Source organism: Montipora foliosa, chromosome 4 (assembly GCF_036669935.1).
Source record: "Montipora foliosa isolate CH-2021 chromosome 4, ASM3666993v2, whole genome shotgun sequence".
Taxonomy (NCBI): domain Eukaryota; kingdom Metazoa; phylum Cnidaria; class Anthozoa; order Scleractinia; family Acroporidae; genus Montipora; species Montipora foliosa.
Genome location: NC_090872.1, coordinates 11,040,690 through 11,056,692, shown reverse-complemented (window position 1 = coordinate 11,056,692; position 16,003 = coordinate 11,040,690). Strand labels below are relative to the sequence as shown.

The 16,003-nt window shown below is 38.7% G+C and overlaps 2 protein-coding genes across 5 annotated transcripts in view; one reads left to right on the top strand and one right to left on the bottom strand.

Moving 5' to 3' along the window:
* Positions 1 to 102: 102 nt before the first annotated feature.
* LOC137999812 (4-hydroxybenzoate polyprenyltransferase, mitochondrial-like) lies at positions 103 to 7,240 on the top strand. Its single transcript, XM_068845745.1, has 6 exons — positions 103 to 735; positions 3,501 to 3,622; positions 4,511 to 4,596; positions 5,342 to 5,475; positions 6,318 to 6,506; positions 6,798 to 7,240. Exons 1-6 carry the CDS (start codon positions 187 to 189, stop codon positions 6,948 to 6,950), a joined length of 1,233 nt encoding a protein of 410 aa, XP_068701846.1. The 5' UTR covers positions 103 to 186; the 3' UTR covers positions 6,951 to 7,240.
* Positions 7,241 to 8,483: 1,243 nt separating this feature from the next.
* The window catches only part of LOC137999809 (ubinuclein-1-like), a 25,171-nt gene continuing 17,651 nt past the window's right edge, over positions 8,484 to 16,003 (bottom strand). The window contains exons 20-24 of one of the 4 annotated variants that reach the window (XM_068845738.1): positions 15,393 to 15,466; positions 13,853 to 14,877; positions 12,685 to 12,977; positions 11,015 to 11,107; positions 8,484 to 10,252 (exon numbers count right to left, since the gene is read on the bottom strand). In XM_068845738.1, coding sequence (XP_068701839.1) covers positions 10,191 to 10,252; positions 11,015 to 11,107; positions 12,685 to 12,977; positions 13,853 to 14,877; positions 15,393 to 15,466 — 1,547 coding nt within the window. In that variant the 3' untranslated portion in view covers positions 8,484 to 10,190. The remainder of the gene's footprint in view (positions 10,253 to 11,014; positions 11,108 to 12,684; positions 12,978 to 13,852; positions 14,878 to 15,392; positions 15,467 to 16,003) is intronic. The other 3 variants (XM_068845739.1, XM_068845740.1, XM_068845741.1) reach the window with 3 other exon arrangements.

The window sequence follows — 16,003 nt, the reverse complement described above, 5'->3', positions numbered from 1 at the left end:
ATCGGTTTACCAGACGAGGGTTCTAAGCACACAAAGCTGATTGGCTATTGCCAAGTTAACCAACCAATTGAAATCGAATAGGCATCCAGGTGTCAAAACATTCTGAGTGAGGTCTGGGGCGACTTTCACCAAGAAAAATGGCCGGCGCTCGACCCGAGAGTTGAAGGTGCCTTTTGCCCAATTTTGATGTCAAGCGTTGTTATGGCTGAATGTGGTTGTAAAACTTCGCGTTTCAGTGTCACCATTCTTCGTTACTTCCGTGGATCAAAATCTTCTTTTAAAAGTCTTCGAGTGCTTGCATTTCACAATTATGCACGAGCTTCAAGATTCGATCGAGATCTCCCGATGCATCATTGTGTAACATTACGATCAACATGTGCTTTAAAATTTACAGGTTTTACGTCGAATGCAGGACCGCATCATAGCATTCATCAGAACTGTTCTGATGAGCAAATACGCATGGGAAGCATCAATTCTCCGCGACATTTTAGCACCGCCGCCTTCGTGGAGTCGTGTCCTGCCCCAGTGCAGCCCTACCTGCGTCTAATTCGCTTTGATAAACCAATAGGAACATGGCTGTTGTTTATACCTTGCACATGGAGCATCGGACTCGGGGCATCACCAGGCTCCTTACCAGATCTCCAGCTACTGGCTTTGTTTGGGTTGGGATCACTGGTGATGAGGGGGGCAGGGTGCACGATAAATGACTTGTGGGATATAGACTTTGATAAGAAGGTAGGAGTAGGTTGACATAAAAGGTCGGAAGTGTTGCGACAATAAGCACAAGAAATATATACAGATGTGTTAACTTGTACGTGCATGTCTCTTGGGTGAAGCTATGTGGAAGGCATTGATCGAGGATCAAGCACACACATTTATGGGACAGCAGTCAAAGAGTGTAGCATGTCTTGTAAGCTACATGTTTTACTAATACAGAAACAAACCTAAATATTCATTAAAGCTAACCTTAGACCTAAAACTTCTTGTTTAGGTCTAATTAGGCCTAAGGTTAGCTTTGATGAATGTTTAGGTTTGTTTCTGTATTGGTAAAACATGGGGTTTTGCTAAAAGCAGGCCCGCGGCCCACGGCCCGGCGGCCCGGAGGCCCACACAGTTTTGTTGTCCAGCGGTAAATCCACGCGCATGCACAGCTTTGCATCGGGTTTGGGCGCGCAAATGAAAGACGGTGAATTTGAATTCGTTTACCATTTTAATAATCATTTCAATCCTTTTCGATCCTTTCTTTCGTTGCATGTTGAAAAACGTTGTCATTCTCTGTTGTTTTCGTCTGTTTACAACAACAAACAGAAACAAGGATTCAAATGATTAAAATGGTAAACGAATAGGCCATTTCCGAGTTCATGTCTGCCTCCTCTTCAAGGCGAGTCTAAGTGCGAAGTTTTTCTTTTGAAAATTAGTTTTCATCCATATGTAAAGTAGAACTAATTACCATAACAAAAACTTTGCACTTAGACTCGCGCATGCAGATCTGTGCATGCGCGTGGATTTACACTGGAGAAAAAAACTGTGGAAAATCAGGACTGAGCTACCGGGCCGCCGGGCCACCGTGGGCCGTGGGCCCTGGGCCGCTGGACCTTCGGGCTGCCGGGCCGCTGGGCCATGGCAGGCCGTGGGCCACGGGCCGCTGAGCCGGGGGCCTGCTTTTAGCAAAACCCGTAAAACATGTAGCTTACAAGACAGGCTACACTCTTTGACCGCTGTCCCATAAATGTGTGTGTTCGATCCTCGACCAACACCTTTGAAATAGCGTCACCCCTTTAAGGTTGTGTAGGTTTCATGTGCTTATTTCTGTGTCTTATGTGTAAAACAGCCCTTAGAATCTCTGTCAAGAGATGACTGTTATAAAGACAGGGCTTATTCAGTGTTCCAGATAGGTGACGGGTCTCGGGTCAAAAACCCGACAAGATCAGCTGCATGACCCGACAAATTAATGGGAAATTTATAATAATCTGGTGGGATCAGTGGGAATTGACCCGTTGGAATTCCCTATTGGCACCCTGCCTTAAAATCTTATTTGGAACACTGCTTATTAAAAATGACCTTATTACCTGAGACTGATCCCTCCTCCACCACAGCAGACCATCCCAAGCAAAGTAAGGAAGGCCATCCTGTGATAATAGTTCTTACCATTTATTAATAGTTCTTACCATTTGTGGGGAAAAGGAGGATGGGTTCCCAAGTTCAAGAATAGCCTTGATATGCTTACCGATAGTTTTCTATTCCGAGTGGTTTTTTGCCTGATTCTAATTATTTTTGATCACATATCTTTTATAAAAAAGCAAAGATTGTGAATTAAAAATCATGTCAAGGTGATCCTTAATTTTTTACCTATTTTCACATGTTTGGGCCAAATGTGCAATTCGGGTATTCATCAAGAAAGTGGAAGGCTCTATTCTTAAGTATGAGTGGAGTGGAAGGCATTTCTTTTAAACAAATGGGTTTTAACCCATTCACCCCTAAACCAGCCGTACTTGGTATTTTACTCTGTCTAATGCCAGAGTATGTTACTCTGTCTAACGCCAGACGATTTTACTCGTCAATGGGGAAACCCCAGGAGTCAATGGGTTAATCATGACCAATTATTTATTGTTAATAATTATTAATGATTATCAGGAGCTCATCAAGGGGAGCTTCTATGTCCCTTTCCAGAGTAGCTTTATTTTTAGAACGACTCAGTTGGGAGAAAGTCTGGCATGCCCACTGTTGTAAAAGCTAATCAAAACAAAGCTATCACAGTGTCAAGGGAAGTACGATACTTTTTGCAGGAAAAACCTGTTCCTAAAAACCTACATCAAGTTGTTTCAACCTAGGTCAATTTGAGGCAGGTACAAAACACAGGTCACAGGTCATTGTTTTAGCAACACAGAATATATCCTAAACATTCATTAAAGCTAAACAAAAGATTTTAGGCTTAATGTTAGCATTTGTAAACGGCTAGGGTTGTTTCTGTACATTGTATGGGTAGACCTGAGTCTTGTACCTGCCCCAAATTGTACTAGGTTGAAACAAAATGACCTACCGGTAGTTTGGTTGCAAATCAACCTAAGCAACAAAATGACCTGCAACATATCCATTGCAGATTAAAATAAAGGAACAGATATCAAGAGGTCTTCCCTCCTTCCCACAGCCTTTCTCTATAACTACAATGACAAAATTTTATTAAGGGCATTACATACTATTGAAAAAAAATTAGTAAATAAGAAAAACAAAAATATATCAATTACAAAAAAAAATTACACCCTATCTGAAGCTGACATCACAATAATGTTGACATCAACATTAAGTCCTTAATAAGATCAACCATTAATTAAAATTTTGGAAACCTGCCTACCCGCTCATAATATAGAAATGTATCACAACTGTGAGCTTCATGCTGCAGAGATGATTCAAAGAATTAAAGGCTTAATTTTAACCTTTATTAAGGATTAAACTTAAGTTCCAAATCTAATTTACAGTACGTTAATTTGTATGTCTCGCAGGTAGCACGAACAATTTCCAGACCCTTAGCAGCTGGTTCTATCACTCCTTTTCAGGCTTTGGTCTTTCTTGGAATGCAATTGAGTGTTGGGCTGTCAATATTGCTCTCACTCAATAACTACAGGTATAGGCTTTAAATCCAATCACATGTTTAATTTTTATAGTTATGATTTTTTGTTTGTTCATGATGGTGAAATTTGAGGGGCATTACTAAACACAGGAACGGAACGGAATGGAATATACTGGAATATGCTGGAATGGGGCGGAATAACACCGGGATGAAATGAAATGAACAAGAATGGTACTGGAATATAGCGGAACGAGCCGGAATGACACCGGAGTGAAGTGGAATGAGACCCAAATAAACCGGAATATAGCGGAATAAACCTGAAAATGCCATATGCTGATTTTCGGTTGTTTCTGTCAGCTTTTTTTGTGTCATGTGATTCCCTATGGGAATTGCATGTGTTTTTAATTTGCCGTTTGTAACATTTGGAGCACTTTGGTCATAAGAAAAATTTGACAGCTATATCCATCGCGAAATGAATAATTATTTGTTATGAAAGTAATATTTTTTTGTGAACAAATACACATGCAATTCCCTTAGGGAATCACGTGACACAACAAAAGCTGACAGAAACAACCAAAAATCGGTCAGTGCTAACTAAAACACCAAATTTTGGCATTTTCAGGATCATTCCGCTATATTTCGAATTATTTGGGTCTCATTCCGCCTCATTCCGGTTTCATACCTACTCGTTCTGGTATATTCCGTTCCATTCTTGTTCATTTCATTTCATTCTGGTGTTATTCCGCCTCATTCTGTCATATTCCGGTTTATTCCAGTATATTCCATTCCATTCTGTTCCCTTCCTGTGTTTAGTAACGCCTGAAATTTGAGTGAGACCACTTAAAGGTACACTCAAAAGGTAGTTTAAACTTGATGTTCCTACACTCTACTCTAAGCTTATAGATTTAATCTGTAAACAATAATTATTATTTCTCTATACAGTATTGTCCTGGGAACATCTTCCCTTGCGTTAGTTGTGGCTTATCCATTGATGAAGCGCTTCACTTATTGGCCTCAAGCCTTCCTAGGTAAGCACCTTACAGTATATTCAATGTTCATGCTAAATGCACTCATTCATCTTTCAGTGTTTTTAGGATTTTGAGAGCTTGCAGGACTGTCTGCCCTGAAGTTCTTGAGTTCTAAATCTAAATCCATAAACTTCAAAAGATGTCATCCAGTAGCGAAGACATGCAGGTGTAAGGGGTAGGGAATAATTGGATTAAATCTAATAATAATAATAATAATTTAATAATAATAATAATAATATTAATAATAATTAGTAGGTGCTCATGGAAACGGAAATAAAAACCTCAGCAACCAGTTGCATTCTAAAATGATGAATAGATGGCATCCTTTTTTAATGCTTCTACCTTGGGTTCATCAACAAGTTCCATTATCTGATTAATCTTTAGATAAAGCTGCCCTTCTATTAATCTTTTATGTTTTGGGACAACTTTGGGTGATATAGTGCCCTATACCATGTTGCCCCTTTGTTTTTATGTATGATGAATATTGCGAGCTACCTGACCAGTAGACTCTGCCTACCTGTGGGAATTCCATTCTTGTCCCCAGAGTCTGCTTTTCTTTTGGTCAGCGCCAAGAACACAGACTCTGAATGGCCACAGCCAAAGCAGGAAGTCCACAAATTACAGATTTCTATCTCTTCTGCACATTTTCAGAAATTTGAAACAATTACGGTCATCAATGGTTACAGCGTCTGCACAAATTTTACTTCAGTGATGTATTGTTTTCAAATAGTTTTTTTATTCATAGGTTTAACATTTAACTGGGGTGCACTTCTTGGCTTTTCCGCAGTCCAAGGAAGCTGTGATTGGTCAGTTTGTCTTCCACTGTATGTAGCAGCTATCAGCTGGACTATCATGTATGACACTATCTATGCCCATCAGGTTGGTGGTTTGAACCCAGGTTGTTCGAGGGAAAGGCAAGAAAAGTGCTCTCTGTGGATTCCGTTAATCAATATTATTCATAACCATTTCTCAAATTCGATTGGTGCATTAACTGCTTTCTTTTTCACTGTTTATTAGTGAAAGTAAGGAATGCATTTGTTTTTTTCGGAAATTGTAATGGTTATGATTAAGTGGTAACAGGACAGTCTTCATGTTGTTCAATTCAGTCTGTAATCAACTTGTGATTAAACAAATCGGACTCCCGCTACGCGGTCATCCAATTTTGTTAATCACTTGTGTGATTACAGACCGAATTGGACTCCACTCACTCCTATAACCATTATCTATTGGATAACTCATTACCAGTAGTTGTGATGGCATTTATCAATAATTCAGTTATAGCGATTCTTCTGGCCTTGAGCAGTTGTTTCAAAGATAGCAGTATCTCGATAGCACTATCCAGTGGATAAAACACTATGATAGTGAATAACTCATTTGGCTTTTATTGCATGTATCAGCTATATTTATCCCCCTTGAACAACTGAGTCAATCTTTCTTTTGAAGAATTGAAGCATGGCGGTATATCTCTATCCACCTTTTCTTCTAGTGATGTGTAATTTTGAAGTTCTTCAGGAACTCAAACCAATAGTATTTGGCCAACTGTGTGCAAACAGTTGACAGACACATGACAACAGCCCATCAGTTGATAAATTTAAGTATACACTGTACAAGACAAAAACAAAGATGGCAAACTCTGATAAATAAGCAACCTTGGTCATCGTAACTGCACAAAGTTCTGTTGTCTTTTAATTAATTTTGTAGTCTTGGTCATTTCTTAAAAGGACAAGGTGGATGATGAGTTAATTGGTGTCAAGTCCACTGCATTGTTGTTTGGAGATCAAACAAAACCTTGGCTGACTGGCTTCAGTGCAGTGATGTTGAGTAACCTCACTGTTGTTGGAATCAACAGTGGACAAACATGGCCTTACTATGCAGGACTAGGGTGTGCGGCAGCTCATCTTGCTTGGCAGGTAATTGTTACACCTTTCACGACACCCACTGACTGCATATACTAAGCTTTTTTACTGTCATTAAGGATTTTAAAATGTTATCCAAGTGTGTTAAGATCCACCAATTTCAGGATATGACTTTTTCAGCCAGTCCGCAACTGTTTGATGAAAGTGAGGGGGGTGAGGGGGGGGTGGGGGGGGGGGGGGGGGGGAGAGAGTAGAGAGTTTAAAAGCCACTGGGTGGGGTCACAAATTTTCAAATGTGCCAACCTTTTGTATAGCTTTCTGGCTTCTTTGATTTTTAAATTACAGATTAAAACTGTGGATCTATCAAGTACTTCTGATTGTTTGGCCAAGTTCAAATCAAACAAATGGTTGGGATTGGTTCTCTTTGCTGGTATTGTATGTGGCACAGCACTCAAGACGTCTCAGAAAAGTGGAGAGGACCAAGGAAACACATCATAACTTTGATTTAGCAAAGTCATCAAATTTTCTTTCTTACAGTGTATCTGGTCCTTGTTCTTTTGGCATGCCAAGAGGGCCATTTTACTCCTGGGGATGCTATACATTGACATCAAAGTTAAAGCATGTATTTTAAATGAGCCGCCCCCCCCCCCCATTTTTAGCAACTATTTGCCGAATCGGAGGTAGCTAGTGGTGGATATTTACTGAGTCCATACATTTTTCATTAAGTTTTAAAAACTAAATTGCGCAAAGATTATCTTTTATCTTGGGTTCAAAATTTTTTCAACTGACTATGCAGTACACGTTCAATGTGCAGTAATTTCTTGGGAGGACTAATTACTGTTATAATATACTGAGCTTACGCTAACTAACAAGGTAAAATTCGTTTGCAAAGATTCCACCAGGTTAGACCACTCATACCAAAATTAATAAAGACGCATAGATACATGTGCAAATTTTTATTTTTGCTCAATGGTTTAATGCTCTTAAAAAAGAAATGAATGTTCCAGTTGCTAGCAATAACCCATTTTATGGCTAAAGATCCATAGGCAAAGGAGACCCAAATATTTGAATTTTGCAAAATTTACATGACCTTAAGATTTAGTCTCTTACTACTCAATCTATTTTTCGTTCACTCGTTTGTCCTTTGTTCAACTTTGCCATGGAACAAAATATGTTTCCACTGAGGCATCTTCCTTACACAACTTTTAAGCATCAAATTTAATCAGCTCACAAATAGGGCTAATCACGTGTGAAAACAAAGCTGAAATGAAGAAATTGAGTTATCATTTTTTTTTCTTCCAAGAAATCTACTTGTTGGGCTCTTTTGCCCATGGGTCTTAATTGCTGCGATTTTCTTAATTTTGCGGAGTCTCATCTTAAGTGTCAACAGACAAACTGCGTTTTGGCTTTCATCAATCAAACTGCCGACGCCAACCCCAGAGTTGACCCAAAACCACGGAAGCTGAAATCAATAATTGTGTGACGTAACCTACCAATCAGCATCTTTGGTTCCCATGGTACATTTGTACATTTGCACTCAATGTTGATGGAAAGTGAAAGAATCTGTATGCATCTTTTTAGTGAAGAACCCCTACAAAGATATCATAATGGTATTCGATTGGTGAACTAGACAAAAACTCCAATTTAATCTTCCCGAGGTTGTTTGAAAATTTGATTGAAGGAAGCCAAAACGCAGCTGGCTGTGATGGTTTTGATACCAACATCATTGTTTGTCTTTCATTGTGTTAAGCTTTGAAACCTGCTGACAAAGTTAACCCAATCTTTGCTTTAGCTCAAAGATAAGGTCAGTTGGCTAAACACCTAAAATGGTCTTTGATACATCATTCCAAATTTCACAAATGAGTAGAAAAATAAGTTCATAATAATAAATTATTATTTCCAGGCAGTACAAGTTTACCAACACACCATGCCAGTCTTGTGGCTGCACTACTTCTGTTAAAAATTTCATTCAGGCATGTCGATTATGTTTTAACCAGTGAGAGCAAAGTTCAGAACATGAAAGCTAACCTCAACTGCAAACTGACAGGCATTTTTATTACCACTCTGACATTTCACATCTTTGTTATAACTCTCACACTGTTGGCAGTCTTTGAATGACCAATTCATTGCAGCATATCTATAGTACAGGGCCCGGTTGTTCGAAAGCCGATTAACTTAATCCAGGATTAGCGTAAACTTTAGTTTCATGTTTTCAACTTCTGGGTGAAAGTTTCTGTTGCTTCTTGTTTTTTTAAGATTGACTTCTTCTAATGTGAAGTGTTGCCAAGTATCACCGTCGAACAGCATATGGCAGTAGAGAAATAAACCCCTTAGTTAATTTTTAATCTCGGATTAGCCTTAATCGGCTTTTGTACAACCGGGCCAGTACTGTAGCCCTTTGCTTCTGTTGCTGTATTCACTAACCTCGTTTTGCAGGCCTTACTTGAGGTTACATCTGCTTATGTTACTCTGAGTCAGTTAAATTTCTACCCAGCATGTGAAATAATAAAAATCATGCTGCAACTCACAGTACAACCTGAAAATGCTACAAACCCAGTCAATGATCAGGCACCTCAACTCATCCCCCCAGCTTATAGCAACAAACAACATGTATATAACATAATTGCTAAAGCCATCATTTTCCATGATCAACTTCACACTCTAATCAACCCTGCAAGCAGAGGCCCTTCGCAGATAGGTTGCAGAGACGAAATAAGACTGAAGGGCCTCTGCTTCCCTGGTAACTGCCACTTTAACTTGGGAACCAAATTTAAGAATACAGCCCAAGTTTAAATGAAAGGGAGAGTTTCACATCTATGAGCATGTGTAAACTATCACGTCAGCCTATTAGTTTAATTCCATTGCTATTGAAACAATCGAAAGAACTGATGCAGGAAATGAAAACAATGGAAGGACTGTTGCAATCATTTCCTTTGTGTTATGAACCTATTGCATGCAGAGGTAACTTGTGCATAGCATGTTCACCCCATACAATAAATTCCATGCCAGGTCAAAACTTAATATTTTCTGTGTAAAACAGCAGTATCTTCCACCAAATTTGGGTCTCAGTCAATCAGTGCATTTGCTTTAATACTCTCAGCAATTAATGAACATCATCTGGTTCAGTAAGAAACCGTAAAATTTACAACTGCCAGTGCCAAACCTTGGACAAGCTCAAAACCCTGAAACTGTCCCTCTAAACTTGTTGATTTATCCAAGCTAATGAACCTTGCTGGTTCTTTGCCAGGTTGCAGCAAAATCACACACTATATCCTTAGTTTATTTCCACGGGATCAGGTCATTTTCCTAAATATATGTACTGTTGTATGCAAAATATGCATCCACATGCCAACCAGATGTTGTGCACGGGTGCAGACAATTGACATCCATACCTCACCTTACTGCTTAAAGAGGCATTTAAACCACTGCGGTTGACCTAGATAAGAAAATTTTCCTGCATTATCTCGAACTTCTTCCCCCGGTTTGAAATTTGACATACAATATTGATTTTGAGGTTTCAGCATGCCAGACAGGAAAAAAATCCCACATTTTTGTTCGGCCCTTTGACCATTTGCTTTCCTAAGCAATGCAATAACAATATTTATTTTTATTACTTTTAATTTTACCCAAAGCTCCTAAATGCATGTTTGACAAATGACAATAAATTTAAGTATAAAATTTGAGTAGAAATTTGGAAAATTTGTACATGATAGAATTGAGTTAGTGTTAAGTACAAAACTAGCTAAAACGAGGCAAGAATGGTGATTGGTGTGTCCCACTGGAAGAGCTTTGATTTGGGTCTGCAAAAAAAGAAGGAAAACAGACTTGAATGATCAATACAAATTGAAATAATAAAATATTCATCTAGCGAAAATTACTGTATTGTGTTAAATTGATATGTTGATCATCACCTCTTTCATTACACTTTTATTGCCTGCATTTGTATTTTAAAGCCCCAGTTTCATTGTTTTCTTTTTCAAGTCTGTGAGGTTTTGCAACTCTGCCTAGCAGGCAGGATTCAAGTTCCTGTTTACGCCACTTGAACGATGAAAGCTTTGAGGCATTTGTCACTTGTCATAATACTCATTTTGGCTCTGCTAAAAATAAGTCTTGTAGACACTCTGACCCATGTTCAAATCCCATAAGCTACCCAAGATAGGTCTTGAAAAATGGTGGCATGATTTGAGACCCCATGTTAAAACAGCCTATTTCAAAAACAATTTATGAAACAAAATAGTTACTTTCTGTGCAGTGTAACCCTTTTTTCCACAAAGTACTTTAGGATAGTAAAATTTAGTTTTTCCTCTATTAGATTTTATAAATTACAGGTCCTTATTTCTATTGAGGTATTGTTCCTCAGACATTTTGTCCCGTTTATCAACACTGCATCATCAAATGTCAAAGTACTTTTTCAAAAAAGCATGATTAAACTTTTGTTTGAATCTTGAGAAATTCTTAAGTTAACTTTAATTATCTTAATCACTTTAATTTTAAAACGAACTTAACATCATTTATTTGCACACTTCCATTTTATTCCTGCAACAGTGATGTCAATTAATTACCTTGATAAACTGGCTGATTGGAGAGCAATGCACCATGGGGCAGCTGTAATGATGGCAAGCTCTGATTGGCTGTTGGGCTCATTCCCAAAAGAACTGTTGAAATTTGAATAAAGAGATCTTAAACTAGCTGTACTTTTTGTTAAAAGTTCTTTAGTATTATTGTTTTTATTATCATTATGGTTATCTTTGTTATTATTAAGCAAAAAACATTTAATAATTAAAAAATATGTGAACATTTCATTTGAGTCACAGGGATTCTAAAATTATCATTTGACATCACTGGTAAACCAGCCTTTTAAAGTTAACAAAAAAAATTGATTAATGACTGGATAACAAAATTATGAAGTTCAGTATGCTAAGATAATATAGACTAGGAAGATTAGGTCAAACCTATGATTAGGAAACAATCTTTAGATTGCTTCAGAACTCTTAAAATAGAATTACCGCTAATTTTTCAATATAATTTATATTGCCAATAAGAAAATTAATTTTCATTAAATGAGTGAACAGACAGCTGTGGTAACATATCTTACTGCATTTACAGGTTGCCAATCTCCTTTCCATGTTAACCCTTTGACGTCCGAACCGGCCTAAACCGGCCAGACTTATTATTTTACTCTGTCAATCACCAGATAATTTTACTTGTCAATGGGGAACCCCTGGGAGTCAATGGGTTAAAAAAGACATTTCCACAGCAACAAAAATGACTGAAGATCTTAAAGGTAAGAAAGACAAACAACAGCTTGCAAGATTGCCATCATGGGCTTTTTTTTTGCACAAATGATCGGGTCACAAAGCTCTGAACGTGTCCATGGTTGATCCATGGTCAGCATGTGTCCAAGAAAGCATCTTTCACAATGTGTCTTGTGTAATTTTGGTTAACCTGGCTTTGCCGCAACAGCTGTTACACTGCACTTATGACTAGAAATGCATGTACCGGTAATTCGATGCACACCCAATTTTGACATCCAACAGGTGTCTCGAAAACAAGATAATATCCTAAGTGCCCAAAAACTAAAAAAAAAGTAACCCAAAACCCTCAATTTGGCTAACCCTAGGCTTAAAGTTGGTTTTATATACATCCGAGGGGAAACGAAGATGTCCGGCCACACATGGAGCGTGGTTACTCCGAACTAAATATGGTGGATTGCCCAGCTTTCACTTTGAAACAAGTTGTGGCGAACGAAGGACTTGAACTTCACTTGAGGTAACTCAAAAATTAACCAACTTTACAACCAAGTGTTAGCCAAACTGAGGGTTTTGGATTACTTTTGTCGAGTTTTTTGGGTCTTAGGGTCCTACCGTAGTTTTCAAGACAACCGGCAACCAACACTAAGCGTTCCTTCAAGTCGAAGCATTTGCATTTACTATTTCTAACAATGAGGTACAAGGGTAAAGGTTAGTGCTATTTTTAGGTTAGGGTAAATGCAGCTTTTTATCGTTACATTTTAGATGTACTTCAGGAGCAGCACTTGAAAGACACTTTGTTACATTAATTGTCTGTATTCCAAGACACAAATGATGTTGAAGTTGGGGACAAGAGCAACGGGACACTTCGTGACGCTTATTGAAATCTGCGTGCATCAAATTATGTGCATTTCTGGACATACATGTATCTCTTACACTGAATGTTAACAAATACAAATGCAACCAAAAGCTTGGCTAGTTACCTTGGTTAAAGTGATTCTGTGGCAGAACAATTCCAGCTTGTTCCCGTGACTGTCGAGACAGGTGAAGCATAGCAGACTGGAGCGTGGACGATGGAACCATACCAATGTGGGTCAAGGGTGTGGTCACCTTGCCTTGGAGATTGGTACCAAATAATGTTAGGTTAGGGGGTTGGGACTGGTGCAGTGGCTGAGAAGGAACAGGGGAACTGAGGGACATAGCGATGGATTGAGGTGATAAGCCTTGAGTAAATCCTGCAGGCACAGCTTGGCAGCTCTTGAGATCCCCTGAAGACCTGTTGAAAGAAAGACAACAAAGTAAACGAATCACAACTTGATTGATGAAGATGTTACATGTAGGACAGAAACAATTACAATGTTATTGATTCAACGAGGGAAAATAGTTGCGCTGCAAATGTGGTATGCATTTTTAATTAGAATTTCTTTTTTGCTGTACTCTTCAAAACAACAAGGTGAAATAACCAAATTTAAGGTTTTGATGACAACATGAGCTTTCAACAGTGAATCATTGGTTCTCTAGCTATCCTTACCTCAAAAACTATTTGTGCCAATATAATAATAGGATTTTTCGCCCGATTTTTTCTAACCGCTCGCATACACTTTCCTTGAATTATTTTCATTTCTACCTTGTAAGTGTAGATCTTAACAAGTGTTATCAAAATCCAACAAGAAAATTGGAGGTAACCCCGCATTTTTCAAAGATAATTCATGAACAATATTTATAAAAAGCTTTAACATACGAAGCAACGTATAGTGTTCTTTCTCAAATTGAAACTCAATCATCTCTCAAAAATGCATTTTCTTTTTGGACACCAAGAGTAATTACTTAGATCTTCTTTTCGCTGGATAGTTTAAAAGCGTGCAAAAATATCCTGTGTTAGTAAGCTTTACCAATAGGAAACCTGAGTATGTCGAGATGCGCAGAACGTACAGTACGCGCAATAACAATAGAAGGCACCATGCTTAATTAACAACTTCAATATCCACTCAAAAACTATGTCCCCTTTAAGACAGAACAAAATTAATAGTTAATAAAATATATTTTGAAGTGACTTTTTCATTGCTGTAGCCATCCTCAATTCTTGAAGATCCCTTTAAGTAAGTTTCTAATTGTAAAAACACTCCCTGTATCTCATAAAACAGCACACACCTTCTGGGTGAGGTAATACTGTCCAGAATTGTTTGAGGAGAACCTGGAGGTGGTGCAGAAGCAACAGTAGACTTGGTTTGCTGCTGCTGCTGTTGCATCATTGCAGACACCACATCTGTGGCAGCTTTTTGTTGCTGCTGCCTCATTGCTGACAAAAGATCTGCAGCACCCTTTTGATGCTGGTGCTGCTGTTGCTGTTGCTGTTGCTGCTGTATATGCCTCAGTGATGATGATGACAATGCTATGAAACTGTTTGGCAACCCTACAGCTCCAACATTCCCAGCTGGAGCTGTAAGAAGAGCAGATGGTCCAGTGCTTGCAACGATCGCTGCAGATGACCTTGTAATCTTTGGCGGGGACGTCATGGCAGCTTGAGTCCATGCAGATGAAATGGAAGAAGGCTCACTTGGAAGCGAAATGGATGTGGCAATCACAGAACTTGGGAGATGAGTCAAAGGTTGGTCCCTTGCAAGTGGGTCTCTTGGCTTTTCCTGAGATGAAGGAGACTTATTTAAAACAGAGGCAGGCTGTTGCTTTTCAGCTAGAGGCTGTTGAGAAAGCAACTGTTTTGATGTTTCTCCCTGTCCTTCTTCAGGCGAGATCATGTCTGCAAAGTCCAATATTGTCACAGCTGACTTTGATTTGAGATTATCCAATGAGGGGAGGGATTTGACGGATGCCTTCTGGACAGAGTCTTTTTGAGAAAGGTTTAATCCTGTGATGATGGGTACAGCTTGGAGTATGAGCTCAGGCCTGCTTACAGCTGTAGTCTCCATTTTAGTTGCCACGGCAGATGTCACCACAGGTTTGAAAGTCAGTGAGGCAACAGTTTGCGATGCAGCAGGTGTCACTTGTTTGACATCAGGAGAGTGCTGCTTGGACTGTGCAAGATTCACAAGAGCTGATATTGCCGATGTTTCTGTGGACCCGGAGAGTACTGGAACAGGGATACCAGAGCTGACAGTAGTGCTGACAGAAGTAGACAACTTGCTGGGAGATTCTTTTAAATCGAGATTTCCAGCATTCTAAAGGAACCAAACGAATGTGGAGAAAATGCATTAAATTTTACAAAATAAACAGATGTGATAAATTGTTCAGTGAATAGATCACTTCAGTACCACCATACACAACTGGCCCCACTTGTTCGAAGGGTGGATAGAGATTTATCCGGTAGATGGCGTTATCCAACTTTTGAACAACCGAGGCCTGAAGAACAAAACGTGGTACAAAAGAACTATTTTAAAGGGCTCTTGTGAGGGCACAAAAAAACAAAACAGGAACTGTACCAATTGACACTAATCCTCAACACAAAAGAGCTGCATCTAATACTGATCCAATGATCCAGTTAGGTTGTAAAGGGCTATGTGCTGTCCGAAATCATTGACAATTTTCACACTTTTAGAACTCCTGCAAGAAGCAAATTTCCTGAGAAAACAATGATCCAATAATTTTTTCCTTGTTCACTTTACGTAAATTTGTTTTGCCTACACTGGATCAGCAATTTATTACTGGTATGCAAGTGTGTCACTGGTATTTTTACCACAAATCCAGAGGAGTAACTCACACTATCCTGATTTTCAGGTGATTCCCCTTGCTTCTTAGGAATGGGTCCAGCTGAAGAAGAAAAAACCATCAAATGTTAGGGCAGCTCATGTTTTAAGACCACTTAATTTAATTGTGTGGAAAAGTTACTTTTCTGGTTTCTCTAACTACACATACACACATACCACATGTTTATTTATGGAAACACAAAAATATGAATCTGCCCATATGTAAACTTCTCAAATCGCGACCCTTATTCTAGACTGGCAGGCTTTAAACAAATGGAGTATAAAGACTGGGTAAAAATTTTATTTGCGCAAGTGTTGCAGGTAATAGATAGGTCTAGGGTTAAAAATCTGACACGTAAAGCTGAAGGCGTTTTATTCTGATTTATTGATTCACGTTACAACAGCTCGAATAAACAGCAAACAAAACATCGATTAATGTCACATGCATGAGCGTTTAACCTGATAAAACACTCCTCATTACAATTCTTTAAACAAAGAATAGTAATGAGGTTGTTTCTGGTATGCTGATCTCTTACCCTCACATTTTGAACCTTTGTTCAGACTCCCAAGGGACAAGCTTTTTGAAAAATGTTTTTGAAAC